This window comes from Helianthus annuus, chromosome 6 (assembly GCF_002127325.2).
Source record: "Helianthus annuus cultivar XRQ/B chromosome 6, HanXRQr2.0-SUNRISE, whole genome shotgun sequence".
Taxonomy (NCBI): Eukaryota; Viridiplantae; Streptophyta; class Magnoliopsida; order Asterales; family Asteraceae; genus Helianthus; species Helianthus annuus.
The window spans coordinates 27,569,856-27,596,880 of record NC_035438.2 but is presented as its reverse complement, the minus strand read 5'-3'; the positions used below and the strand labels follow the sequence as shown (position 1 = coordinate 27,596,880).

General features: G+C 36.7%; 2 protein-coding genes across 4 annotated transcripts; both read left to right on the top strand.

The window, feature by feature from the left end:
* Positions 1-2,881: 2,881 nt before the first annotated feature.
* LOC110865084 (glycine dehydrogenase (decarboxylating) A, mitochondrial) lies at positions 2,882-9,872 on the top strand. Of its 2 annotated transcripts, none has more exons than XM_022114286.2 (16): positions 2,882-3,314; positions 4,380-5,810; positions 5,907-6,152; positions 6,240-6,317; positions 6,402-6,502; positions 7,234-7,429; positions 7,516-7,641; positions 7,702-7,887; positions 7,967-8,080; positions 8,172-8,324; positions 8,429-8,617; positions 8,706-8,783; positions 8,866-8,991; positions 9,082-9,180; positions 9,269-9,386; positions 9,531-9,872. In XM_022114286.2, the coding sequence occupies exons 2-16, from the start codon at positions 4,605-4,607 to the stop codon at positions 9,620-9,622; spliced, it is 3,108 nt and encodes a 1,035-aa protein (XP_021969978.1). In that variant the 5' UTR covers positions 2,882-3,314; positions 4,380-4,604; the 3' UTR covers positions 9,623-9,872. The 2 variants fall into 2 exon arrangements, with proteins under 2 accessions (XP_021969978.1, XP_035830357.1); XM_035974464.1 differs by having other exon boundaries at positions 2,931-3,314; positions 4,344-5,810.
* A 5,442-nt stretch (positions 9,873-15,314) lies between these two features.
* On the top strand, positions 15,315-26,193 carry LOC110865082 (probable serine/threonine-protein kinase SIS8). 2 transcript variants are annotated; one of them, XM_022114285.2, is made up of 14 exons: positions 15,315-15,852; positions 17,588-18,028; positions 18,105-18,208; positions 19,128-19,711; positions 19,806-19,946; positions 22,944-22,984; positions 23,072-23,140; positions 23,250-23,350; positions 24,428-24,506; positions 24,580-24,678; positions 25,053-25,121; positions 25,208-25,257; positions 25,343-25,519; positions 25,599-26,193. In XM_022114285.2, the coding sequence occupies exons 1-14, from the start codon at positions 15,454-15,456 to the stop codon at positions 25,696-25,698; spliced, it is 2,454 nt and encodes an 817-aa protein (XP_021969977.1). In that variant the 5' UTR covers positions 15,315-15,453; the 3' UTR covers positions 25,699-26,193. The 2 variants fall into 2 exon arrangements, 1 of the variants encoding a protein (XP_021969977.1); XR_002550347.2 differs by having other exon boundaries at positions 15,324-15,852; positions 25,326-25,519; positions 25,599-26,185.
* The last annotated feature ends 832 nt before the right edge of the window (positions 26,194-27,025 follow it).

Below are 27,025 nucleotides of genomic sequence, written 5' to 3'. Positions count from 1 at the left end.
TGTCAAATAATACAAAACAATAATATACATGTATACACATAATTACATAGATTATTTCCTAACATAAATGATAAAATTTTGGTGTCAGCATAACACTTCTGTGGCTGAAATCAGTGGCTGTAGCTCTGATACAACTCTCTGTCGCAACCCCCGACCCCTACCCCGGGAGCGGGCGGTCGCGAGGACAGTATAGTGGTATCAGTGTTTATTAATTTGGCAGCGGAAATTTACATCAGGATCGTAGTTAGGAAATAGTTTATCAGACTTAAACACCAAACTTTTATAATAATAAATACATGGGAAAAAACCAAGTTTCCATTACAATATGTTTATAGGGATAACCCCTATTTTATTGAAATAAAACTTCTTTCTTGTTTAGGTAACTTTTATAGCCACTTTTCCCAAGCATTCAGTGCTCTCCAGCTGGCTTCTATTTGGCTTTCACATTTTGTTACCTGAAACGCGTTTTAAAAAGTTTTATCAGCAAGAATTACTGGCGAGTGAATCCCAGTTTAATCAAAACAAGTTTTATCATTTTACAGTATTGAGGGCATCCGCAATTACATTTGTTTATATCTACCCAATTACCACCCACGGTACTGTCAATCCTGACTTGTGGTCATGGCCATGCTACTACTCACAATGTAGTAACAAGTAATGTATACAAAACCCCAACATGCCGACAATAATTGTAGAATTACAAATACTCAATCACTGTTAAAAGTAATTTAAAATATTTGAGGTTTTGTAAAAACAATTTTACAGAAAAAGGGAATTGACTCACAAAAAGGTTCATAAAAAGGGGAATAACTCACTTTGCTAATTTAGATATTACTACTGCTTTCTGGTAACTTCCTGGTTATAATCTATTAAAACAAAAAATGCACACGTATTAGTAAGATAACTCAATTTACATTAGCTATACCCCTGAGACAGAACTCCAACAACTGAGTCAGGCAGAGCCTTGACATGCGTTACGGAGCTCTAGATCAATCGGGCAGAGTAACTAATACGTAATCGGGGGTTATAATACTTACAACGAGGCAGAGCTTCGCTAATTAGTGGGTATAATACCTGAGTAAATCTATTCAGAAGTTTGAGAGAATTTAAAAGTTATGAACGATTTGAAACTGAACTCGACCATTTCATTTATAGGCTGGAAACAGGGCGGCTCGCGGCCCGCGACACCCACCCCGTTCTCCTTCGCGGCCCGCGAGAGCCTTAGGCTAGGCTCTAGCTTAGCTGAGTCGTGGGCTAGACTTGGCACGAGACAGGGACACGTGGCAGCCCAGGGTCCGGCCTTGTGTCACTCCGTCGCACCCCGCGGCAGATATGAGGGTCCGGGTCGCGGCCCGCGAGGCCCTCATATTTTTGTTTTTATTCGATTTTTATAATTATAAAGGTCTTTTAGGCTCGTTTTTCGTATACGGGGTGTATTTTAGGACGTATAGGAATACTTTAAGGGTTTTGGGAGAGTTGTTATAATCCATAGGCGGACATACAGACGAAGTGACAAATAGAACATTGGGAACTCTCCTATGGGCCCTTAACAAAACTAATCTTAAGAAATGGGAGGACTTATTGGCATAAGTGGCATTTGCCTATAACTGTGCACCAAGCAAAACGACGGGCCTTAGCCCTTTCCAGATATTATACGGCTCTAATCCTAAAGCTCCACTCGATCTAGCTCTTCTCAACACTCTTACCAACTTTAGCCAAGATGGCAGTTATTTAACAATCTGCATTAAAATCCTTCATGAGCATCTACATGATAAGATCATTAAAATGAATTTAAAATGAATAAGCAAACCAAGAAACGAGTTGCTAAAGGTCATAGGTTGTTGTTATTTTAACCAAGTGATTTGGTGTGGGTTCATAACAAGGAATGGTTTTAGTCTAAGTGTCATTCCAAGCTAAGCCCCCGATCTCATGGCCCTTTCGAGATTATTTCCAATGTGAATGATAATGCTTACTGAGTTGACCATCCTAGGGAATATGGCATGGCAACCACTTTTAACATTGACTTGCATCCATACTTTGATTCGGACGAGAGTCTTCCAAGGTTTGAGGGCAAACTTCTCCGAATAAGGGGTGATAGCCAGGTTCTCAACAATTTAAATGTACTAGTCATTGCGGAAGACACAGAGACGATCAAGATGGAAGATATAAGTCAATCATGGGTCAACTATATTCAGTTTCAATTTACACCACCCAAGTATTTTAGTTGGCTTTTTCTTTGGTAGTTATTTGCACTTCCCAAAGAAGTGCATTGTGGGTTGTCAAGTTTTATATGCATCGTGTGAATTCAATGAAAATGATCAGACTCAAGTTATCTAACTTTCTTTCGTTTGTTCTTGTTTAAGGGTAGTCAATTTTCCATTGCTAATTTATTTGCATTGAATTGAGTGGTGTTTGTGGTATGTCGATTGGGAATTGGATCGCCCAACGAATAGTCCTAGTGGTAAATTTCTGTTTCTCGAATCTATCCGTTGAATACCATCACATTCAAGATTTTTTTCCCCGTTGTGAAGACCTTGTGATATAGCTTTGTATAACTTTGTAAGTTGTGTTTTTAGGATATTATGTGATTGTTTAAAAATGTTTGTTTATAATCTTTTAAAAGATGGAAAGTGTTTAACTTTATTTTTATATTTATTTCTTAACTTCTAAAATTTGATGAGTGAATATTTTATTTTTCAAAACGACCTGTAGTCTAACAGCATCAAGGCGCGTGCAAAAGGTTTACCTTAGTGATTAAGGATTCTAGTTTCATGATAGACAAATGTATAGATTGAATTTAGGAGTATGATTAATTGGTGCTCTAAAAAACATATATGGATATTCAAAAATAAATTATAAGAGTTATTGTGCACCTTGATGCAAATAAAATCCCTAAAATAAATATCTTTCACAAAAATGGGAATGGAGGTGATGCAATTGCAACACACTCCCCTTTGTTGTAGTACTATTTCTCACAAATTAGAAAGATAACTAGGGTTTGATCGAAAGTATGACACATGTTTCCGATTGTGTTTTGATGGGAGGTTGACAGAGAGATAAGGTGAATGTGAAATAGGATCGGCCACCCCAACATATTGTGCTCCACTGAAACCCAATCCAATCTATCCAATGCCTGCCACATGTTCGACCATTTGCCTGACTGAATCAAGATCACCATCTGTCACTGGTTTTGTTCTACAGTTGCTGATAATAAACGATTGGCTTTGGTTGCTCGCGGTTAAGAGTACAGACACCAAACAACTATCATCTCCACGTGTCCCAACAATGCCGCCAGTTTTCCTTTCAACTTGTTGGTGAGTAATTTGTCCTACTCACCCACCACCTCAGATCTGGAATCTTTGATATTTTATGTTTTGGTCCATGAACTCTACACATATGGTCATATCTTGTCCTTCAGTTTAATATCTATTTTTAGTGCTAAAAATCTAACTTTCATTAGTTCTTCAAATCCTATGTAATTCTTTTATATTATATACTAATAACTAAATTAAGTGAGACAAACAAAACATGTATAAATCTTGAAATACCTAATGAAAGTTGAATGTGCTTAGATGAAAAAAAAAATCTTTAAGTGACTTTAACTGAACATTTGAGAAACTTGTTAATTGTTAGATGAAGTTTTCCCTTCAAAACTGAAATTACGTATCCAATTTTGGTTCTCAAATGGATTTGTAATTGTAACACGAAGTTATCGATGATATTTTGACTGATTGTTCCTTCGTGGATGGTTTTACGTAGAACATAATTCTTTTTTTTTTGTATTTTAAAAAATATAAGAAAATTGTTCAAATTCAAGAAATTCTAAAAGTCAAAAATTTTAGTTATATATAGATCATGTCATCATGTGTAGGTAAACATTTGATAAAAATTATATATATATATATATATGAACAAACTAGTTTGATGATTTTTTATGTACATAACATACATATTTTGTATACAGTTTTTTTTTTTAAATTATGTATCGTGGTTAAAAAATAAGTAATCGATTTCGGTTTGTTATTTTTGTTCTCACGATAATTTAATGTTCTGTAACGAAGCCTATCCTTAGAGGGTGTTTGGGATTACGTTTTGAAGTGATTATTTGATTATTGCGTTTGTAAAACATAAATAACCTAAAAAAGTGTTTGGATGAAAAAGTGATTATCTGCCTCTCAAACGCAGTTTTGGAGAAGCATGTACCTACATGCTTTTTCAATACGCAGTTTTGAAAACGCAAAATCTATTTTAAAAACGCATAATCTATTTTAAAAACGCAATACCAAACACCCCGTTATTCCTTATTATCATCAAACATTATTCAAGTTTTTTTTTTTTTTTAGATTTCTTTGAAAGTTTGAAGTAAATTTGAAACTTAGGTAGCCAATATGAAAGCAGGCATATAGTTCAGGACCAAAAGCATAACTTTTTAGCTACTTGATGACATCACGTGACTAGATAGATGAACAACATGTGAGGCCAGTGTACTCCCATTAACCCCTTTTTATCACCACCACCACCCCACCAATCCATGAACCCATAAACAACAACAGAGCATTCTTGCTCTATCTTCCTCAACCTTCATCCAGTCTCACCCAAACCCAATGGAACGTGCACGCAGGCTCGCCAACAAAGCCATCCTCAGGCGCCTATTATCCCAAACCAAACGCAACCCATCATCCCCAGCCCTCTATTCTCCTTCACGGTATGTCTCCTCCTTATCTCCATACATATGCAGTGGCCCTAACATTAGATCCGATAGAAACATCACCGGGTTCGGTTCACAAACCCGGTCCATATCAGTAGATGCATTGAAACCAAGTGACACTTTCCCACGTCGCCATAATTCAGCCACCCCTGATGAACAAATCAAAATGGCTGAATTCGTCGGCTACCCGAATCTCGACTCGCTCATTGACGCCACTGTGCCGAAATCTATCCGTCTTGATTCCATGAAGTATTCCAAGTTCGATGAGGGGTTAACCGAGTCGCAAATGATTGCACACATGCAAGATTTAGCTTCTAAGAACAAGATCTTTAAGTCGTTTATCGGTATGGGGTATTACAACACTTATGTGCCCACTGTTATATTAAGAAACATTATGGAGAACCCGGGTTGGTATACGCAGTATACGCCGTACCAAGCTGAGATCGCCCAGGGCCGGCTTGAGTCCTTGCTCAATTTCCAAACCATGGTGACTGATCTAACGGGCTTGCCCATGTCGAACGCTTCGTTGCTTGATGAAGGGACTGCTGCTGCTGAAGCTATGGCTATGTGTAATAACATTCTAAAGGGTAAAAAGAAAACGTTTATTATTGCTAGTAACTGTCACCCGCAAACTATCGATATTTGTAAAACTCGGGCTGATGGGTTTGATTTAAAGGTGGTTACGTCGGATCTTAAGGATTTCGATTACTCGTCTGGTGATGTGTGTGGGGTTCTGGTTCAGTATCCGGGGACCGAGGGTGAGGTGTTGGATTATAGTGAGTTTATTAAGAATGCGCACGCGAATGGGGTGAAAGTGGTCATGGCTAGTGATTTGTTGGCTTTGACTGTTTTAAAGCCGCCGGGTGAACTTGGGGCGGATATCGTGGTCGGTTCGGCTCAACGGTTTGGCGTTCCTATGGGTTATGGTGGTCCGCATGCAGCTTTTCTTGCGACGTCCCAAGAGTATAAGCGAATGATGCCTGGAAGGATTATCGGTGTTAGCGTTGATTCTTCAGGGAAACCGGCTTTACGTATGGCGATGCAGACCCGTGAGCAACATATCAGGAGGGATAAAGCAACTAGCAACATTTGTACAGCTCAGGTATTGTTTAATTCTTAGTTTTAATTCATATTTTAACATGTTCATTAGCCTCTAATTTTCGTACGTAACTGATAACTCGTGTTGTTAATTACATAGGCGTTGCTTGCAAACATGGCTGCTATGTTCGGTGTTTACCACGGACCTGAAGGTCTAAAGACCATTGCCAAACGGGTCCACGGTCTAGCTGGCACGTTTGCTGCAGGTTTGAAGAAGTTAGGGACAGTACAAGTTCAAGATCTCCCCTTTTTCGACACTGTGAAAGTAACATGTGCTGATTCAAGCGCGATTGCTGAAGAAGCTTACAAGCACAACATGAATCTCCGTATTGTCGACAAAAACACTGTACATATCTGTCTTTGCAACTGCTATTCGTGTATTCAAAATTCGAATTCTTACAACAGAACTTATTCTTAAATATGTTTCTCTCAGATCACTGTCTCATTCGATGAGACAACAACGATTGAAGATGTTGATACTTTGTTCAAAGTTTTTGCATTAGGAAAACCTGTAAGTGTATCCCTATTTCTAATTCTAATAATTACAAATATTTGTATACAGTTTTTAATTTACTGTAATGTTATATAATTATAGGTGACCTTCACTGCTGCATCCATTGCACCCGAGGTTCAGGATGCTATCCCATCTGGGCTTGTAAGGGAGACTCCGTATATGACCCATCAAATTTTTAACACGTATGATCCTTTTTCTATATTATTTTCTTCAAAAACTTAAATTTTGAGGTTTAAGAGTCTTATTTATCGTTGAAAATATTGAGAAAAGACCACCTACCATCTTGAGATATGCGGTCTACACGAAAATTACCGTGTATTAATCAAAGCAATGTATACAATTAGGGCTGCAAACGAACCAAACAGTTTGTGAACCGTTTGGCGGGAAGTTCGTTTAATAAATGAACGAACACGAACAAGAAATTCTGTTTGTTTAGTTAAATGAACAAACATGAACAGAGGCCGCGTTCGTTCATTTATGTTCGTGAACGTTTGGTAACGTTTCGTTTATGTTCGATAGTTTATTAGTGTTTTTAGTTTTTATATTGTATATTAATACTTCAAATTTCTGACAATTAAAATACTTAATAAGTATCAGTGTATTATATATTTTGTTCATGAATGCTTGTTTGTGTTCGTTTGTTTCCATTTGTTTTCATGAACATTAGTTTGTGTTCAGTTCATGAACATTTGTTTGTGTTCGTTGCCTAAAATTAATAAACGAACACGAACACGTTCATTTCCTTAACGAACGAACACGAACATAAAATCTTGTTCGGTAAGTGTTCATGAACAGTTCGTTCGTGAACATATATATATTTCTTAACAAACGAACCGTTCGGCCTTATATACAAATATACAATGAATAGTTCCTTTAAGTACTTGCCTGATTTTTTTTTTTTTTCAAATTCTAGGTATCATACGGAGCATGAGCTACTAAGATACCTTAGCAAATTGCAATCAAGGGACCTTTCATTATGCCACAGTATGATTCCACTGGGATCGTGTACCATGAAGCTTAACGCAACTACAGAAATGATGCCTGTGACATGGCCCGCCTTTGCAGATATTCATCCTTTCGCTCCTACTGAACAGGCAAAGGGTTATCAGGTTAACCCCAATATTATTTTGTTCAACAATATTTAGAATTTCAGTTTTAAAATAATGTATTTAATCCCTTTTTTCGGTTTTTGCAGGAAATGTTCGAGAACTTGGGTGACTTGTTGTGTAGCATTACTGGATTCGATTCATTCTCGTTGCAACCGAATGCTGGTGCTGCTGGAGAATATGCCGGACTGATGGTTATCCGAGCATATCATATGGTATGTGTAATTTAGTTGTTGACTTTGGTCAACAGAGATATTGACTTTGGTCAACTGCAGGCAAGAGGAGATCATCAGAGGAATGTATGCATTATCCCAGTGTCGGCACATGGAACAAATCCTGCTAGTGCTGCTATGTGCGGCATGAAAATCATCACTGTGGGAACCGACTCGAAAGGTAACATAAACATCGACGAAGTACGCAAGGCTGCGGAGGCAAACAAAGATAAACTATCTGCTCTTATGGTAAGTAGTTAATTAAAAATCAATATTTCGTACAAGTGAATGTGTTATAATTTTATAAATTAATTTAATTGAATATCAGGTTACCTATCCTTCAACTCATGGAGTTTACGAAGAGGGTATCGATGAAATTTGCAAAATTATTCACGACAATGGCGGTCAGGTTTACATGGATGGAGCAAACATGAACGCACAGGTATAATGAAAAAAAAATGATCCTCATAAGTCGTATCCCAAAAATGCGTTACTTTTATAAAATGTTGAATGGATTTTTTTGGATCTTACAGGTTGGTTTGACGAGTCCAGGGTTTATTGGTGCGGATGTGTGCCATCTAAATTTGCACAAGACGTTTTGCATTCCACACGGTGGAGGTGGTCCCGGTATGGGTCCCATCGGTGTGAAAAAACACTTGGCACCGTACTTGCCGTCACACCCTGTGGTAAGTAGCAAAGTTAAATATTAAATTTCAGAAAAATAGAATTAATATATTTGTGAAAAATGTTGTGTTCAAATTTCTAATTTGGACTACATCTTGATTTGAAGGTGGCGACAGGTGGCATTCCGGCCCCTGAACACAATGAGCCGCTTGGTACCATTGCTGCGGCCCCTTGGGGTTCGGCTCTTATCTTGCCGATATCATACACATACATTGCCATGATGGGATCTCAAGGAATAACAGATGCATCAAAGATAGCTATCCTGAACGCAAACTACATGGCCAAACGTCTAGAGGTCTCATTTTCTTTCTTTTTTATATTTGTTTATTATCGTCAAATGTTAATAACTTATCAAATGACTTAATATGTGTATTACATTGCAGAATCACTATCCAATTCTTTTCCGTGGTGTGAACGGAACGGTTGCCCATGAATTCATTGTTGATTTACGACCATTGAAGGTAATACAGAAGTCAAAGTCAAATAGGATTAATCTTGTTTGTCTATTCTAAGTTCTCTGGACTAAAATTCAATCACATTCAGACTACTGCTGGCATAGAACCCGAAGATGTTGCTAAACGTCTTATCGATTACGGGTTTCACGGCCCAACGATGTCATGGCCAGTTCCAGGAACACTCATGATTGAACCAACTGAAAGTGAAAGCAAGGTATGGTTGACGACTTGACGGTAAAATCTTCATTTTTATTAAAAGTTATAAAATTAATTTTACTTAAAGCGTATAATTTTCTATTTGTAGGCGGAGTTGGACAGGTTTTGTGATGCTTTAATCTCCATTCGACAAGAAATCGCGGAGATTGAGAAAGGAACAGTTGATCTCAACAACAATGTCATCAAGGTACTTTTGCAATCAGATTATGATTATTTTGGATTAATTTATTCTTTGAATATTATTAGTGAATTTATGGAAATTATTATGTTTGTAGGGCGCTCCTCACCCGCCACAACTACTCATGGCTGACAAGTGGACAAAACCGTATTCTAGAGAATACGCAGCGTACCCTGCTCCCTGGCTCCGTGCTGCTAAGTTCTGGCCTACTACATGTTCGTCTCTCTCTCTCTCTCTCTCTCTCTCTCTCTATATATATATATATATATATATATATATATATATATGTATGTATGTATATATTGGATAAGTTCTCCTGCAACCGGTTGTTTATTTTTTGATGTGTGTCTATGTGACAGGCCGTGTGGACAATGTGTATGGAGACCGCAACCTCATCTGTACTCTTCAGCGACCAGAGGAGTATGAAGAGAAAGCGGAAGCTACTGCTTAAGTGAGCTATGAACTGCACCACGTGCTTGAAGGTTATTTCAAAGATTTATACTTGAATCTGTTCTTGTATATACACGGGTTTCGTGTTTCTATGCCTTTTGGCTGCTGGATTTTATGATATTCCTGTAATCATGAAGACCAGCTGATCTTATAACAACGACCCCTTCTAATGTACAGCTTTCACTTCTTGTGAAACACACCTTATTAAGCTATCTGTTAAATCCAAATACAATAACTAAAGCTTTTCAAAAGGTCCAAGGGTAATTTGGTAATTTTTGGTAATCATCACATGGTGGTAAATTGGTTGATTCCACCTATGTTTATACACTTTTTTTTTGTTGATTTTTTCCATATAATGGAGGACCTTTCCATATGGGTGACGGGTAACGAGTCAAAACATGTGATTTTTTTTTTATATTATTGATGCATGTCGAGAACAAATTTTGTTCAACTTATTCATATTTTTATAAATAATCAGTGTGTCTAAAGTCTAAACAATTCGTATTTTATTTTGTCATGGTTTTTGTTAAATTGGTTTCAAAAAATGAAAAATGAAATGAATTGATACAAGATATGCAACATTAACTTCTTTTTTTGAGGCAAAAATTGAATTACATTGACAAGGATACCAAAGAGATTTAGGTGTGGATATAAAACATGCTACCTTCCATGGATACATCAAGTCATCAATGATTCAATAAGTGACTTGCACATGCTATTGAACCAGTACTATGTTCAACCCATTGCAAGCAACCTCATACATGAGCCACCTCACATATGATATGATGATGACTAAGAATTTGAAACATGCCTACTAATTTGGACATATAATTGGAAATGAGAAGGATTTGGCTACTAGATATTGTTGTAGAGGTGACAAATCATGTGGGGTTGTTGTTACATAACTCAAACACGACTTGTTTAATTAGTTATATCAAGAAACTCAACGCTAACTTGGATAATCTTAACACATGTAATTTGTTTATCTAAGTGGGTCAAACTTGTTGACGTGTTGTAAATGGTTGGTCAGGTAATAGGTTGTAACTTGTAATGGAGCTATAAATGAGTTGGTGGTTGAATTTGTTATTTATAAAAAAAAAATCAGTTCTAGTTTTTGATTAATTAGCAGGCCGGCTAGCAAGGGCGGAGCTTTATTGGGGCCGGGTTGCCTTGGCCCCCACCTACTTTTCGCTCGTAGTGTTAATTTCACCGAAAAATTCTGATTTTTTTTTGTAGTGTTAAATATTGGACTTCTAAGAGTCCGGCCCGCACCGATTTGGATTTTGAAAGTTCGGCCTCCACTAAATTTTCATTCAAGCTCTGTCACTACCGACTAGTTCATCCAACAACACAACACAACCCGAACATAACATGTAACGAGTTAGGTGGGTCGACCCCTTTATATCTCAATACCGCTAAGACCCAACAATAACTTGTTTAAGACCCAACAATTATTTGTTTAATAAGATAGAGAGAAAAACTAAGATTCGCGTGGTGTTAAATGATGCTTCAACATTGACCAACTCATATAGTCGAGCTTTATCTTACTTTGACCATGTTTGTGTATTGGGGATTTGGGATGAGGAGAGTATAACTAACTGCAACACTTGGATATGCAAATAAGATAGACCAAGATTTAGAGGGATCATGCCTAAGTTAGAATCACATTGGGGAATAATGAATAATATGGTAAAATATGGGGAAGATGTGTTGGGTAGATTAAAAGGAACGGAGGTACAGGTGTGGATGTTAAACTGGTCATGTTTACGGGTTGATGGGTGAAACTTGACACGAACTTGAAAATCTTGCATGAGTACAAACACCACTTATGTATTTATGGAGCGGCATAAATATAACCTATTTATCCTGAAAGTTATTTATAATTATTATTTTTTACATTACCACTTCTAAACTATAAACTAATGTAAAAAAAAAAACACAAAACCATCATATATATATATACATTAATACTTCCTTTAACTTTGACATAATATATTCAACCGATTTATATTATTACATTATCATTCTTTAACACAAATGTGCCCTATTTAGCTAAACATATTCGTGTGTTAAAAGTTAAAAAAAAAAAAAACTAAACTGGCACAAACACGTTTTGATAGGGGGTGAGCAAATTAATCACCATAACCGATAATCAAACCACAACCAACATAATCGAACCGAACCATAACCAACATGACTGAACCGATTATAACCAATAACCAACATAACCAATGGTTATGGTTATGAAATTTGTTTAACCAACCGAGTGGTTATGGTTATAGTTATGAAGCTTTGGTTAACTGAAACCGAACCAAACTTATAATTTTAAGTCTATGTAATGGATTTTCATTTAATATTGATCTTGTAGAAGTTTTTTATTAAGATAAAAACATGTTTGTAAAAAAATGATCTTTGATGTAGGTGCCATTTTTTGATAAAAGATTTGTTCTAATCAAAAGCTTAAGTAAGTTTTTTTTATTGAGAAATATCTTATTAAAATGGATCTCACATTAGTTGTTTAACCAAAAAGTGTAGTCTTAGTTGTCTAAAAAAAGCTAAGTCCAACATGATTGATTCTAATTTTATTTTGTACATCTATTTGCTTAAAAGTTTTGAATTTTAGACAAGATTAGTTTTACATTTTGGTTATGCCCAATACCACAAGTTAGTTTAGAATCATATTTCAGTGTCATGTAAAAAATTCAATCCCTGTAAAATCAATCATAAACATCAATTAATAAAAGTAATTATCACATATGTGAAGACTGCATATTCGATTTTATTTATTGGCGTGAATGTCATATAAGCTATTTTGATAATGTCGACAATCAAAGAAATCGACGCCTTTAAATTAAAATTAAAAACATCCTTCATGATAAAAGAATATGCATGTCAATTTAAATGTGGACAATCAAAAAAGTTGAAGCCTTTAAATTAAAACTAAAAAATGATAAAAGAATATACATGTCGGTTTAACAAACTTAGAATATTATTTCATCAAATTTCATCGACTCTAATATTAATAAAGTTTTTTTCATCGACTCTAATAACTAATAAAGTTTTTTTTCTTGAAACTCTCAAAAGAATGTATTCTTTTTTTATAAAAAAAGAAAGAATAAGATAATATTACAATTAATATTTGGGAAACGACCAAAAAACTAATTACAATAAAGTGATAGGTAAACGGGCAACAGTTGCGCCGCATTCTCACATCATCTCTTAAGAGCGTCAAACAACGCCCGAAGGGGCATTAAGGGCTCCGACGTGAGTGTGGTAACATATGTGAGTCTGGGATATATGAATATGCTGAAAATTTATTTTTTGAGCCAATGGAAAAAAGCATGTGCCATGAGACGTTTCTCCATAACACAACCTAAGTCTATATGTTGTGGTTTAATTAAAAATGTAACAACAGCATAACGCCCCATCACATGAACAATAGGTTTTAACTAATTAATTCACCCTTTAACTATCACATTATGGTTTAATTAGAAATTAAAAAAAAAACAAAAAAGTGATTGGTTGTTTTTACATGGCCCCACACATAGCAATGATCAACCCTTGTTATGGGCTTGGCAAGTCCATCTTTGGCCCCATCAATGGCGTCCTAGGATGGTGAGTGGGACGATAACAAACCCATATAGCCGAGGACGTTATATCAAGATGCTTTATTAGTCTAATAAACTAAGTTTAAAAAAATAGGTTCATCTCTTCTTCTAGATATTGCAGATGTGATCTGCAAATTATAGACATTTTACCTATTAAAAATATAAATTTACCTAAGGGTGAGATGGGTGTTCACCTATTTAGGAGAAGTAAACTCTTCACCCACCCAATTACATCTCGCTAGGGGTGTGCATGGGTCGGTTTGGGTCGGTTTTGGCCTAAAACCATAACCATAACCGTTATGTCGGTTCATGGATAACCATAACCATAACCGATCGGTTATGGCGGTTATGGTTAATCGGTTTTGATGGTTATAGCGGGTCGGTTGTGGGTGGTTAACCGTGTATTTAGCCTAGTTTAAAATATGTTAATTTTTTAACATGAAAAAATTGTTATTGCATATTTGTATATGTTAGTATATTATATAGCATTAAAAAAAAACATATAATCTATAATATTAACGCTGAATATTCAAATAAAGTGATGTGATATATTTCATAAATTCAAATAAACATTGAACTAAAACCGTCAAACGATATAAAATAACCCGTAAATACTAAAAAATCTTTAATAAAAAATATCAAATATAAAAAAAACTGGTGAAAAATCCTAAATCCTACAAAGATTTATTACATGTCGGTTCGGTTCGGTTATGGTGGGTATGGAAACATTGATAACCATAACCGAGCCGCTACATTCAGTTAAAAAAAAACCATTAACCGACCCACTGGTTTTTATTTGTTTCGGTTTTATCGGTTAATTCGGTTATGGTTCGGTTAATTCGGTTTTTTGCACATCTTTACATGCCATGTCAATTCCCCTCTTGCACTAAAACATAAAGGGGTGGTCATCTCTCTTGTGGAGAGGTAAACTATTTTTTAAATATAAAAAACAAAAAAAAATTATGATTGGTTTCATGTGCAGCCTACGGTCAAAAAATTCCCTCCCCTCACGGGGTGACTATACACCAAATTGTTGGTACAAACACACACGGCAAAAGTGACCGGCGACGGTTCCCCACACAGCAAAGGGGTTCACCGCTGCCTATACCGCATCCATCCCGTTTACCCTAACCTTCTTATGTATCAAAACTAGTTTTTGCCCCGCCCGCGTTGCGGGGCAATAAGCCGAATATTTCTCTCTCATAACATGTATGTCTGTACAGAGGGCAAAATCGTAATTATATTTTAAAACTGGAGGCAAAATTATATTTTTAAACTGAGAGCAAAATCATAATTTTGAGCTAGGGGGAAAACATAATTTTATTTTGAACTGTGGGCAAAAACGTAATTTTGAGCTGAGAGCAGAATCGTAATTTTGAGCTAGAGGAAAAAAACAACATTTTATTTTGAACTGGGGGCAAAAACGTAATTTTAAACGGAGGGCGAAACCGTAATTTTAAACTGGGAACAAAATTAAAAATGAGTTTTTGAACCGAGGGCAAAAGTGTAATTTTGAGCTAGGGGCAAAATTATAATTTTATTTTGAGCTGGGGGCAAAAATGAAATTTTAAACGAAGGATGAAAGGGTAATTTTAAACTAGGAATAAAATTAAATAAAAATTGGGTTGGTCCAATAGGGAAGTGTCATGCAAGCTGCCTAGCACTATTCCCTCAACTTGAAAATACTTGAAATGTGAGCAAAAACGTAATTTTGAGATAAGGGCAGAATCGTAATTTTAAGCCAGAAGGAAAAACAACATTTTATTTTGAACTGGGGGCAAAACGTTATTTTAAACGGAGGGCGAAACCGTAATTTTAAATTGGGAACAAAATTAAAAATGAGTTTTTGACCCGAGGACTAAAGCGTAATTTTGAACTAGGGGCAAAATTATAGTTTTAATTTAAGTAGAGGGTAAAAACATAATTTTAAACGAAGGATGAAAGCGTAAGTTTAAACTGAGAATAATTAAATTAAAAATAGGTTCCCTCAACTTATAAATGTATATGTAGTAAATTATTATTTCCAAAAAGAAAAGTAATAATCCATTAACCCCACCTTAATTCTTTTTCCGGTACTCTTCTCCTGCTGGAAGTGGGCGTAGGTTAAGAGAAGCTTCCTCTCCATCTAGAGAGAGAAACCAAACTCCCACAACCAACCAGAATTCTAGAGAGAGAAACAAACCCTCCTGCATCCTCCACTTGATGCAAAAATCCATCATCAACCATGTCAAAGATGAAACACCTCTTGCGAAAGCTTCACATCGGCGGTAACTGCACCGATAACAACAACAACCGTCTACCCTCCGCCGACACGTCATCACGACCTCCAACAACCTCATCTTATTCTCCTCAACCTATATCTCCGGTCATCGATTCAAACGTCGCCGTTTCATCCTCCTCCGTTGAGAACGTCAACGACCACTCGAACGCGTCCACCGTTGATTCGAATTTCTTCGAGGAGGAGTTTCAGATGCAGCTTGCGCTTGCGATTAGTGTTTCGTCGGGATCGGTTACGGCCGGTGAGCCGGACGCTGAAACTGCACAGATTAAGGCTGCTAAGCAGCGGAGCTTGGGGTGTTCGCCTGATGAATCGGTTTTTGAGTATCTATCGCTTCGATATTGGGTAATGTGTTTGTGTTTTGTTGAATTTGTATGTTTTGTTATGTTAGGTTTGGTTTGGTTTGGTTGGTTAATTGTGGTTTATGCATAATTGAATGTGTGATATGCTGGAACCCTAGGTTTGATCCATGTGAGGTTGTTTGGAGTTTGTTTTTTTTTTAGTTTTATAGGTTGTAGGGTTGAAGAGTAATCGGTTTAGGATTGCACAGACTTTAGAATTCTGGAATTGTAAATTTGCCTCTATTATACAGGGGATGATGCAGTTCAATTTAGTCAACTTTAAATGTGAAATGACATAAAGTATACGATGAGACGATATAAGTTTTTATATATAGGTTTTGTTAGCATAAACCTCATCACTACAGTATGCTTACGTCGTTAGTGGAGTGAACATTCTGTGAGTTGTTAGGATTGAAGCACACACGAACACGAAAGCAATAAACAACACGAGGATTTAACGTGGTTCGGGCTAAGCTAATCTACGTCCACCTGGGATTTAAAACTATGCAGTTAATATCGGTGATATATTGGTGATATATCGGTTATATCGGTCCCTTAGTAAAATATCGGTGACAAATATCGGTACCGACATTATCGGCGATATTGACCGATATTTGACCGATATAACCGATATATCACCGATATTTGACCGATATAACCGATATATCACCGATATTTGACTGATATAACCGATATATCACTGATATATCACTGAATTATTGGTGTTAAATTGCTATATATGTAAATTCTGCATTATATTAAAATTACCGATATCCCACCAATATCTCACCGAGATAACCGATATCCGATATTTTACCGCATTAACTGCATAGATTTAAAAGCGCGCCTCGGGGGTGCTGTAAGGCGCATCAAGGCGCAGGTTCTGGGGCTTTTTCACTCAGCACCTCAGGTAAATACAAGAAGCGCCCAGAAGGCACAGATTTTAGGGTTCTCTGGGGGTTTTTTGGCCTGAGGCGCGCGCCTCATGTACTTGGGGTGTTTTTATGCAGAAAATTGTTTACCTTTTTTTCCTGCTTTGTACGTGTAGGTAAAATCATATAAAAATCTTATTTGTAGCTATATTTTGGGTTAAGGAAGCTAAAAATCTATGTGATATATAAAAAAATTACTTAATCACGTTGCGCACGATAACCCCGCGCGCTTTTGCTATTTGCACCTCGGTTTTAGACCTTGTCTCTTTTGTGAGCCTTGCGCTTTCTAAAACCAAGACGTCCACGGGCTGCAACTAGCGTTATGATATTATTTCTGAGGTGGCGAGATTTACAATAAATCTATCAACTATATATAATACCCAATTAGGGTTTAATTTGTGCACTCCTTGGGCTGGCTGCCTAACATGAATGACTGTCATCATTTTTGGTTCTCAGACAGCTGGAATGTAGTTGCTTGTAGTAGATACCAAACTATAAACAGTGAACAGTCAAATATTAATCATACGAATAAGTGGCTGTTATGACAGCCTCAACAAGTGGTATTGAGCGGCATAGTGTCAGTGAACTACATGGCTATAAAGTTTTGGAGTTTATACTTGGGTACATTCCATGGAAGCACATGCAGTTGGTTATTGCTGGGATATGACTGATGTTTTTGTGAAATTGAGTTATATGTATCTGTTCAATCTCTTCTTAGTGTTTACCATCCCATATGGACTACTTTTGTGCTTTTGATGGCAACATGCTTTTTAAACTGCAAATTTATAGTGAGTTTTGTATGTGCAGAGCAATAATGTAATAAATTATGATGAAAAAGTGATGGATGGTTTTTATGACGTATACGGGATTGCTTCAAATTCAATCACACAAGGGAAGATGCCATTGTTAGTGGACCTTCAAGCAATAACCGTTTCAGATAATGTCGACTATGAAGTAATCTTAGTCAACAGAATGGTTGACAAGGATCTACGGTACCTCGAAGAAAGAGTTTCTACTATCTCACTCGAATGCCAAGCCGCTGGGACGACTCAAATTATGAGCATTTTAATCCAAAAAATTGCTAATATTGTTGTTGGTCAAATGGGTGGGCCTGTAACTGATGCTGATGAAATGTTGAGAAAGTGGACTTTCAGAAGTTACGAGTTGAGGAACTTAATGAACACTATCATTCTTCCTATTGGTTGTCTTGATGTTGGACTTTCCCGCCATAGAGCCTTGCTCTTTAAGGTATGGAGTTTTGCTAATAGCCTCTATAATTCGTATAACTTTTTTAGCACATTGTCAAATATTTATTCAATGCTAGGTACTTGCTGATAAGATCAACCTTCCATGTAGTCTGGTCAAAGGGAGCTACTATACTGGAACCGATGATGGAGCTGTGAACTTGATCAAGATTGATAACGGAAGGTATGGTGATCTTGCCCTTTGTTGCACAGTTGCACCTGTTTGTATGCATGTATATAGAATTATAAATGTATATGCTATGTGTATCTTGCTTGCATATGCATGTATATGTGATACATAACATACTTCTGTTGTGTTTCATGCCTTTATCTTCAACTTTATTATCTATACTCTCATTCACTAACAATAACCATCTGTAAGTGGTGATTCAAAGTGTTCAAATTGTCCTGTAATCAATCATCAAAGTGATTGATGGGTTAGTTTCTGAGGTGTCTAACAAGAATCTAGTAGGTATTGCATAAGATAGTCTGAAATTGCTTTTTATAAACTAGTTATGTGATATGGATGTTTAATCTGTTGCCTGCTAAGCTTTAGTTGCTTTCTTGGTACATTATCATTGTTAATAATAGCATAAACATTCACCTTTCTTACTATAGATTATAGAAGTGTAACGTATGGGTTAGGCGTTAAGTTGATTAAAGACTTGTTTCCTACATGTCTTCATTCTTTTTTTTATTCCAATTGTTTTGATTACTGTGCATTACGCTCAAATAGCCGATTCAAGCTTCTAGCACATGTATTTATTGTACCAGTTTTAAAAACTAGATCTTGAATTAATTTAGTAAGGCTTTTGTGTTCTGGATAAAGGTTTAAGGAGGAACAACATTAATTGTGTATTGCGATCATGAATATGCGTCTGTTGTTAGTTCTCAGAAAAATGCTTCTATTAAACCTTGGGTAGTACAAAGCTTATAAACTTGGCCAACAGCTGAACACACTATCTGCTGGTGTATCACAACATGATATTCGAAAATGATTCTATATATAAATTTTCGAATTCTAATGGTTTTCGAACTAACATTCAGCTACTACCAATTGTTGTTAAAAATAAGATTCATATAGGATATTGTTATTGATGCAGTGAATACATTATAGATTTAATGGGCGCTCCAGGAACCCTAATCCCTGTGGAGGTGCAAAGCTGTAATCTTCCCACTTTTGGGACTTCAGGTTCTGAAGTGTCTTCTTTTATAGGCTCGCAATCAGAACGCCAGTTTGCGCAACTTACTAAAAGAAATCAAACCGAGAGGTTTGAATATGATTTCGGCAAGCTTCTTCCATCTCTCAACAGGCCACTTGAAGGAGCGTCCGGTGCGTTTGAGATAACATCCCCAGCACAAGAATTGCAGATTAACGACGTGTCTGATTGCGTCATAAATGCGGCTAAAAACCCTGATTTTGCTCAAAAGCTTCATGCGGTTCTTTTACACAGTGACGTCACATCTGCTGATAATCTCATAAATGTAAATAATCAAGAAGAGGGAGAACCAGTTCATTTGTTAGATGCTGACATGTTAATCATGTCTAATAATGAGGAGCTTAGAGTTCATAACAGGTTACAAGCAGAACATCAGTTAGTGCCTGAAAGAAATAATTTTGGATATAATTTACCTTTTGAATCCACAAGCTATAGTGAGGATGACGTCCTGGCCAATAACTTAGTTGGTAAGGTTTTGTTGACCCTTTTCTGATATAGTTTTAAAAATCTGTATGCGAAAGATGCTCATAAACTGATAAAAGTTTGTTTCTTCTTCTTCAGTGAAGCCATTGGAAAGTCAAGAACGAGAAGGCTTTCATAAAGATGATGAAAAAACGAAAAGGTTAAATATGATTAACCTTACTGCAGGTGAGTGGGAAATTCTGTGGGAGGATCTTCAGATTGGTGAGCGCATTGGTATAGGTAAGATTTAGTATTATATATTTAAAATAGAGCATTTTTATTTTGCTGCATACTGATACTAATGAACTGCCAAAGCTAAACAGTGATTTGTTTTTTGTTATCTTTGTCATTACTGTGTTTTAAGAAGATGATAATCAAACAATGTTTGTCAAATGTTGGTCTTATGATGTTAGTGGCTGTTTGTTTACCTCTTAATGGGGCTCTTAATGGTTCAGACCTCTTACTGGTTCAGCACTTAATGGTACTGTTTGTTTCACAAGCAGATGTCTGAATGGTTCAGACAATTGCCTCTGAATGGTTAAGCATTATACTGAGTCTGAATGGTTAAGACCTCTAATCTGAATTGGTCAGACATTTGCCTCTGAACGGTTAAGCTTTATACTAGCTCTTAATGGTTCAGACCTCTTACTGGTTCAGCACTTAACCATTCAGATGTTGCCACACAGCCCCTTAGTATTCTTTGTGTTCGTGTTATCATTTTAGTTTGACCTTCTGCAGAAGACGGCAGCTTCATTGTCATTTATTGATAGTTTTCTCTCGTTCTGAATATATGTTGTATTTAAGCTATCCGAAACATATATATGCTGGAATTTAGGTTCCAACAGTTGGGAATATTCCACATGGGAAGGCATGATGGAGGATTCGTTGGAAGAACCTAAGAATAAGGCATCTTTGGTAGGAATGTAGTGTGTGTGTATATATAGGGGTGTCTCGTTTGACACAAACTACCTCTATAAAAACATCGAAACCCCTTGAAGACAATTTCTAATGCCCCATCGTAAGTGATTTCTTAAGCAATACAAAGTGTTATTGTTTCTTATAATATCTCTTTAGTAATGGGAATTGCTGTTACGCATCTTTGGATCGCAAATCAGATTTAAGTACTGATCAGAACTGAGTTATGGTTGAATTAAACTCGTTGATGTGAACCGTAACTGAAGCACCTTCACTCATCCTGGAGTCAACCAACTGTCAAATCAAAACACCTTGTTCAATGCCGAGGTTTTTTCGTACATCTTCGACAAAGCTTTCATTAATCCATACGTAGTCGTCTCATTCAAGATGTTGAAAGCAACACTCTTCGCCAATGACAATCTAACTCCTCCTAAAGCTTTCATGTCCAAAATCGCTCAATCTACATCAGTCATTTTTTCTAGTTTCTTAACCGATAATGTTTGGTATAAATCTTTCTGATAAAGAACATCCTCGATTTGCATCTTCCAAAACCCAAAGTCATGTCCATTGAACTTATCAACCTTTATCCTTTCTTCTGCCATTGCAACATGATACGATTCCAACAGAGCCCAATAAACACAACTGGACCCTTAACTCAATTGCAGCCCATACCCAGTCAAGGGCCCAGTCAAACCCAGTCAAGAAAGCAGTTAATGAGAGTTAGAGCTGGTGGGTAAATTTGTAGCTGAAGTTTAGGAGCAGTTATCTCTATTTATGTTTATCAATATCTATTGTTCTAGTTTTGAGAATGGTAAATGTTTATGTTATCTAAATTGGGGTATCTATACCTTTGTTCTTGGAGATTAACCCATCTCGAATCGGGTCTTTTATCTTATAATATTTAAGTTTCCAGCAGTTAAATCTATCAGTTACGTTTGTTAGATTTCTGGGTTCTATCACAATAACTTCCGATAAACGCGGCTGAACGAATATGAGATCAGAGACAGTGCACGAACACAGCAGTGGCGGTGGCCGAAACTTGACGAATGTTCTATTGAACAGTGTCAAGGCGGCCGATCTCAACCATAGCAGCGGAACACGGGAAACGGATCTGATTGGGGCTGAATTTGCCCTAAATCTGATTACAAAAGAAAAACAAGAGCAAACTAACCTGTTGGCGGCGGTTATTTAGGATCGGCGGTGGCAGTAACTGGTCAGAACCTAACGGTGGTGGAGGCTGCTTTTCAGGATTTTAGTGGTGGCGACGAGAACTGGTCAAAGTAAGCAGCGGTTCTTCGACACAGGTGGGAAGACTTTAAGCTAACAAGAACCTAAAGCTCTGATACCGGTTGTTAGGTATCTTTGGATCGCAAGTCACGACCAAACAATCACACGCACAAAACAGAAATTAAACGGAGAAACATAACACAAGATTTACGTGGTTCCCTCAATGTGATTTACATCCATGGTTGCAACTAGTGGTTACAGTTCTTATTCAAGTGCTCACAGAATTATGAAGGCTGTACACACCTATATATGCTAAATAGATTAGGGTTTACAGCAGTGGGAACAAGAAACGTTAATTTAGGCAACTTGCCACATTAACAGATTTGGAGTACTAGAGGCTGGCTACCCTAGGGCCGACTTGATTTGAATACAACAATTGCTGCCAGGATCAGAGTGAGGCTGACTTGATTTGTATACATAATGTCATACTGGAGCTTATAAAAATAGATATGTATGGCACACCATATAGACACACTTGACTCATTGTTTCGCATATTAGTCTTTATATTAACTAAATCATTCATAATCTGTTCATCCCTCTTGTTTGTTTATATATTGGTCTCTTACAAATCCAAATTTTAACCAAGTATGACCCAAATGTGGATGAGGAGCTTAACTGATTGTCTCGTGTGCCTCGCGCATAGCGCACCTTTTGAAACCAAGATTAATACTTTTCTCGTTCTTAGATCTCATCTCACAGCATTTTTGCTATGATTGACCAAGATTTGATGAAACCTTATTTTATTCTGTATAGCAGTTTTAGTTGAAATACATTTAACTTAAAGACTATATAATGAAGAAAGCATTTAAATGCATATTTCGATCAGTAACGACTTGATGTTTACTTTAACTGTGGTAAAATAATATTTAACTGTTTCTTTATGCACCATATAGAAAAGTCACTTGATATTTTGTTTATTCTCTGCCTACCTCTTTCTATCCAGTGTTTTTGCAAGTTTATATCTTCTTTACATAGTAATGCGTGATTGAGATCTTACTCTACATAAAAGTCTTATGTTATTCTCTTTCTTCTAGGTTCTTATGGCGAGGTTTATCGTTCAGAATGGAATGGAACCGTAAGTTGCTATTACTTCAGTTGCTTTTTTTAATACCATAATTATCGTGCTAAGTTTATTTACTTATACGGTGATATATTGTCACAGGAGGTGGCTGTGAAGAAGTTTATGAACCAGGATATATCGGGCGATGCACTAACTCAATTTAAGGGCGAAGTAGGCGCTAGAATTAATATATATTTTTGTCACTTATTTTAGTCCAAAATGGCATCGTTATTGTTCTAAACAACTAATCCTGACATTATACCTGGTTGGTTTTTTGTAGATTGAGATCATGTTAAGGTTGAGACATCCTAACGTTGTTCTTTTCATGGGAGCAGTTACTCGTCCACCAAATCTTTCCATTTTGACAGAATTTCTACCAAGGTGGAACTTTATTATAATTATTATTATTATTATTATTATTATTATTATTATTATTATTATTTAATATTATTATATGAGATGATTACCATTTTCTTTCTCTAAGACTGCTTGGGAGTGGGGCTTGGGTTGACATGTGGCGGAGATGGGCTCCACCAGGCCACCCCAAAAAAGTGGGGTGTGGTAGCGGCGTGGGCTAGCTGGCGTGGGTGGACATGTGGAAATTTATATATTTTTTTCTTTAATATTTTGACATTTATAAAATAAAACACACCACTAATTTAATTTAAAAAAAGTTGCATAAAATCCTAATAAATTAAGAAAACAACTTAATAAATCCTAAAAAAAATTTAAAAAAACAACTTAACAAATCCTAAAAAAAATTACAAAGTACGATAAATATTAAAGTGGGGAACCCAACGAAATTCCGGGTTCCCATCGTGCCTATACTCGATTTTGGCGATCTCCACTCGATCGTCGTAGCTTAGGTCGCCCGCAGGCACACGGTCAAAGCATGCTTTAAACCGATCCAGGTGCGGTTTTAGCTCCCGCCACTTATGTTGACACGCGTTCAAGTTGTGATGCGCGTTTCCAACATGTTGTTGGTATTTTTGAAACGCTCGTGTCCAGTAGGCAGTTTGACCACGACATAGCGTTCGTTGTGCGTCAACGATTGACGTCACTAACGCTAGCTTCTCCTCCTCGGTCCAATGAACCATTTTCTGTTGGTTTTGGATGAAGATTTGTGTTTGAAGAAAGTAGATGTGAAAAATATTGATGTTTGGGGTGAGTATTTATAGGTAAAAAATAGTAAAATTTTTTTAAAATTTGATTTACATAGCGGTAACCGCCATGGCCAACGGCTAGCACAAACGGCTATGGGTCTGATTTTCATAGCCAATCCCAGCCAGCCACATCGACGCCCCAACCCACCCCACGGCAGGCTTCATAGCCACGCCAGAGGGGCAACACCGCTACCCAAGCTGGCCCGGTGTAGCTAAAGCGGCGTTGGTTTGGTTCCCACGCCCCAAACCCAAGCCCACACCCCGTGGTCTAAGTATCTTACTTTGTGTTATTCAGGGGAAGCTTATACAAACTGCTCCATCGTACAAATGTTCAACTTGATGAAAAGCGGCGAATGCGTATGGCTCTTGATGTGGTAAAAAGATTGAAATGCTTCCAGTTTTTATCCTTTGTCGGGCTTGTTTTATAAATGTATGAAATGTTTTCAGGCCAAAGGAATGAATTATTTGCACACTAGCAATCCGGTCATTGTGCACAGGGATTTGAAGACTCCAAATCTCCTTGTTGATAAGAATTGGGTTGTTAAGGTTTGTATTTTTCATCTAGTCAGCAAATAACCATGGGGATCATTATATACATTTAGGGGTATTCTTCGGATTTTTTAATCGGGTTATTCGGTTTCGGGTCGGGTTAATCGGTATACGGATTTTAAAATACAAGTTACAATGCATACTTACAATTTAACTTAACATCATTATTATCAAGTAAAAAACACAAAATGCCAAATAAAACCACTCCTAATATGATATTTTATTCAAACTCATGCAATGATATTCGGGTTTGGGTTAATTTTATTAGGGTCAGTTTTCGGGTGTCCGTTGAAAAACACCCCTATATACAATGAATTTGTAACGTATGAATCTTTTTCCTTTTGTCACTAATATATATAAATGATGTACAGGTATGTGATTTTGGGATGTCACGCATGAAACACCACACTTTTCTGTCATCAAAATCTACTGCTGGAACTGTATGTTCTTACTCAAGATGTTTTTTTTTTTTTTTTTTGCTACACACAGATATATATATATATTAATGGTTCTTGTTGTACTGCAGCCTGAATGGATGGCACCAGAAGTATTGAGAAATGAACCAGCAACTGAGAAGTTAGTGGTCTCTTATTTGAATCAAACACCTAAAAAACATTTGATTACATCTTTCAATAAGGAATCAGACGGGCTGATTTTGCAGGTGTGATGTATATAGTTTCGGTGTAATTTTATGGGAGTTAGCAACTTTGCGTGTACCTTGGACAGAATTGAATTCGATGCAAGTTGTTGGCGCTGTCGGCTTTCAATACCGACACCTAGACATTCCAGAAACCGTTGATCCTGTTGTCGCAAGAATCATAACTGATTGTTGGCATCCGTTAGTAAATCCTCCTATCATAACATCTTTAAAGTTCATTTTGCTTTTCCGTTACATTTGTTGATTATGCAATGTGCAGCGAGCCACAGTGTCGACCGTCATTCAAAGAGATCATTGCTCGTCTCAGAAGTTTGGGGCGCCTTTCGGTTGAACGAATTGAAACTCGTATAAATCAATAATAAAAGTATTGGAGGGAAGTGTTGTTTGTATCTATAGAGATTGTCGTAGCCGATTTACAGACGAAAGAAATGAAAAAAAAAAAGAGTGATGGATTGGGAAGTGTTGGTTCGCTTTAAAAGACGGGGCACGAAGCACAGCCAAGCCAGATTGACACACTCCACACTTGGGGATGAGTGATTAATTTCACCAAAAGATATATAGTTGATGTAATAATAATGTTGTCTATAAAATTGTTAACAAAGAAAGGATAGAACAGAGAATGGTTTTTGCTTTGGAGGTCATAAAAGGGGAGCAATTGCAGCTTCCAAATTGTAAACATCTAGTGGTCTCTGCAAAAGATTAATCCTTTTACAATTCTTTTGGCCTCCACAGCTTGTAACCTGTATATTTTCGTTTACGCCCAAACAATAACATACAAGCTTTTAATAGGGCCAGCAGAAAACCGAAATAACTGAACCGATTGATGAACTAGCTATGTTTTTTTCATTTTTTTATTCGGTTAGTTGTGTATTAATAATTGAATTAACCAAACTTACGTTTACATGAACATGTTATTTATAAATAACTAGATGCAAGACCCGCCGCGTTGCGGCTAGGGTCTTACATATTACGACACAATGAATCAACTTTATATGGCTAGGCCCTTACAAATTACGACGCAATGAATCTATTTTATACTTCTCTATCGACCTGCTTGTTGCGTTTTAAAACTACAAACCTAAGGATTAACTACACACCTTTGTATCAAGTTAGATATCCAAATGATCATATTGTGTTTCCAAATGTCTTGTGGAGGGAAATACAAATACTTGATGTTGATTAGGGATGAGCACGGTACATGTTCAGTATTGAACCTGTACCGGTACAGAAAAACGGAAAAAGTGGGTACCGGTACCGAATATACCGGTTCGGTACCAGTACCGGTATTTTACCTGTAAATACCGGTACCGTTCTGATATTGGCACCAAAAGGCAGGGATAATGGGTACCCGCACAATTAAAGAGAGTTGGCCCAAAACAATAACCCACACCACCTAGTTGTTTTGTAAAAAAAAAAAAAACAATGTCCAAGAATATATATGCTTAGAGTACAACTTCTAATGCACCATAATGTTAAAAATAAATAGTATATAAATAATTTAACAAAGTGTACAACCCCAACACATAAAGGTATAACAAAACTAAGCATGAAACACCATTAATGCAAAAGTTACAACAATTTAAAGCCTAAGTGTATTATAAATTGATATTATATTATATAAATAACAATTTGTCTTTAGTGGTACAAGCCACTAAGCATCATGTTACAAATAACAATGCCAACAAT

Coding starts and splice junctions, on each gene's coding strand:
- LOC110865084 (XM_022114286.2), top strand. CDS start 4,605: ATGGAACGTGCACGCAGGCTCGCCAACAAAGCCATCCTCAGGCGCCTA. Junction 7,430..7,515: donor AACAGGCAAAGGGTTATCAG/GTTAACCCCAAT, acceptor CGGTTTTTGCAG/GAAATGTTCGAGAACTTGGG. Junction 8,325..8,428: donor ACTTGCCGTCACACCCTGTG/GTAAGTAGCAAA, acceptor CTTGATTTGAAG/GTGGCGACAGGTGGCATTCC.
- LOC110865082 (XM_022114285.2), top strand. CDS start 15,454: ATGTCAAAGATGAAACACCTCTTGCGAAAGCTTCACATCGGCGGTAAC. Junction 19,947..22,943: donor TGGTGAGCGCATTGGTATAG/GTAAGATTTAGT, acceptor TCTTTCTTCTAG/GTTCTTATGGCGAGGTTTAT. Junction 23,141..23,249: donor TAACTCAATTTAAGGGCGAA/GTAGGCGCTAGA, acceptor GGTTTTTTGTAG/ATTGAGATCATGTTAAGGTT.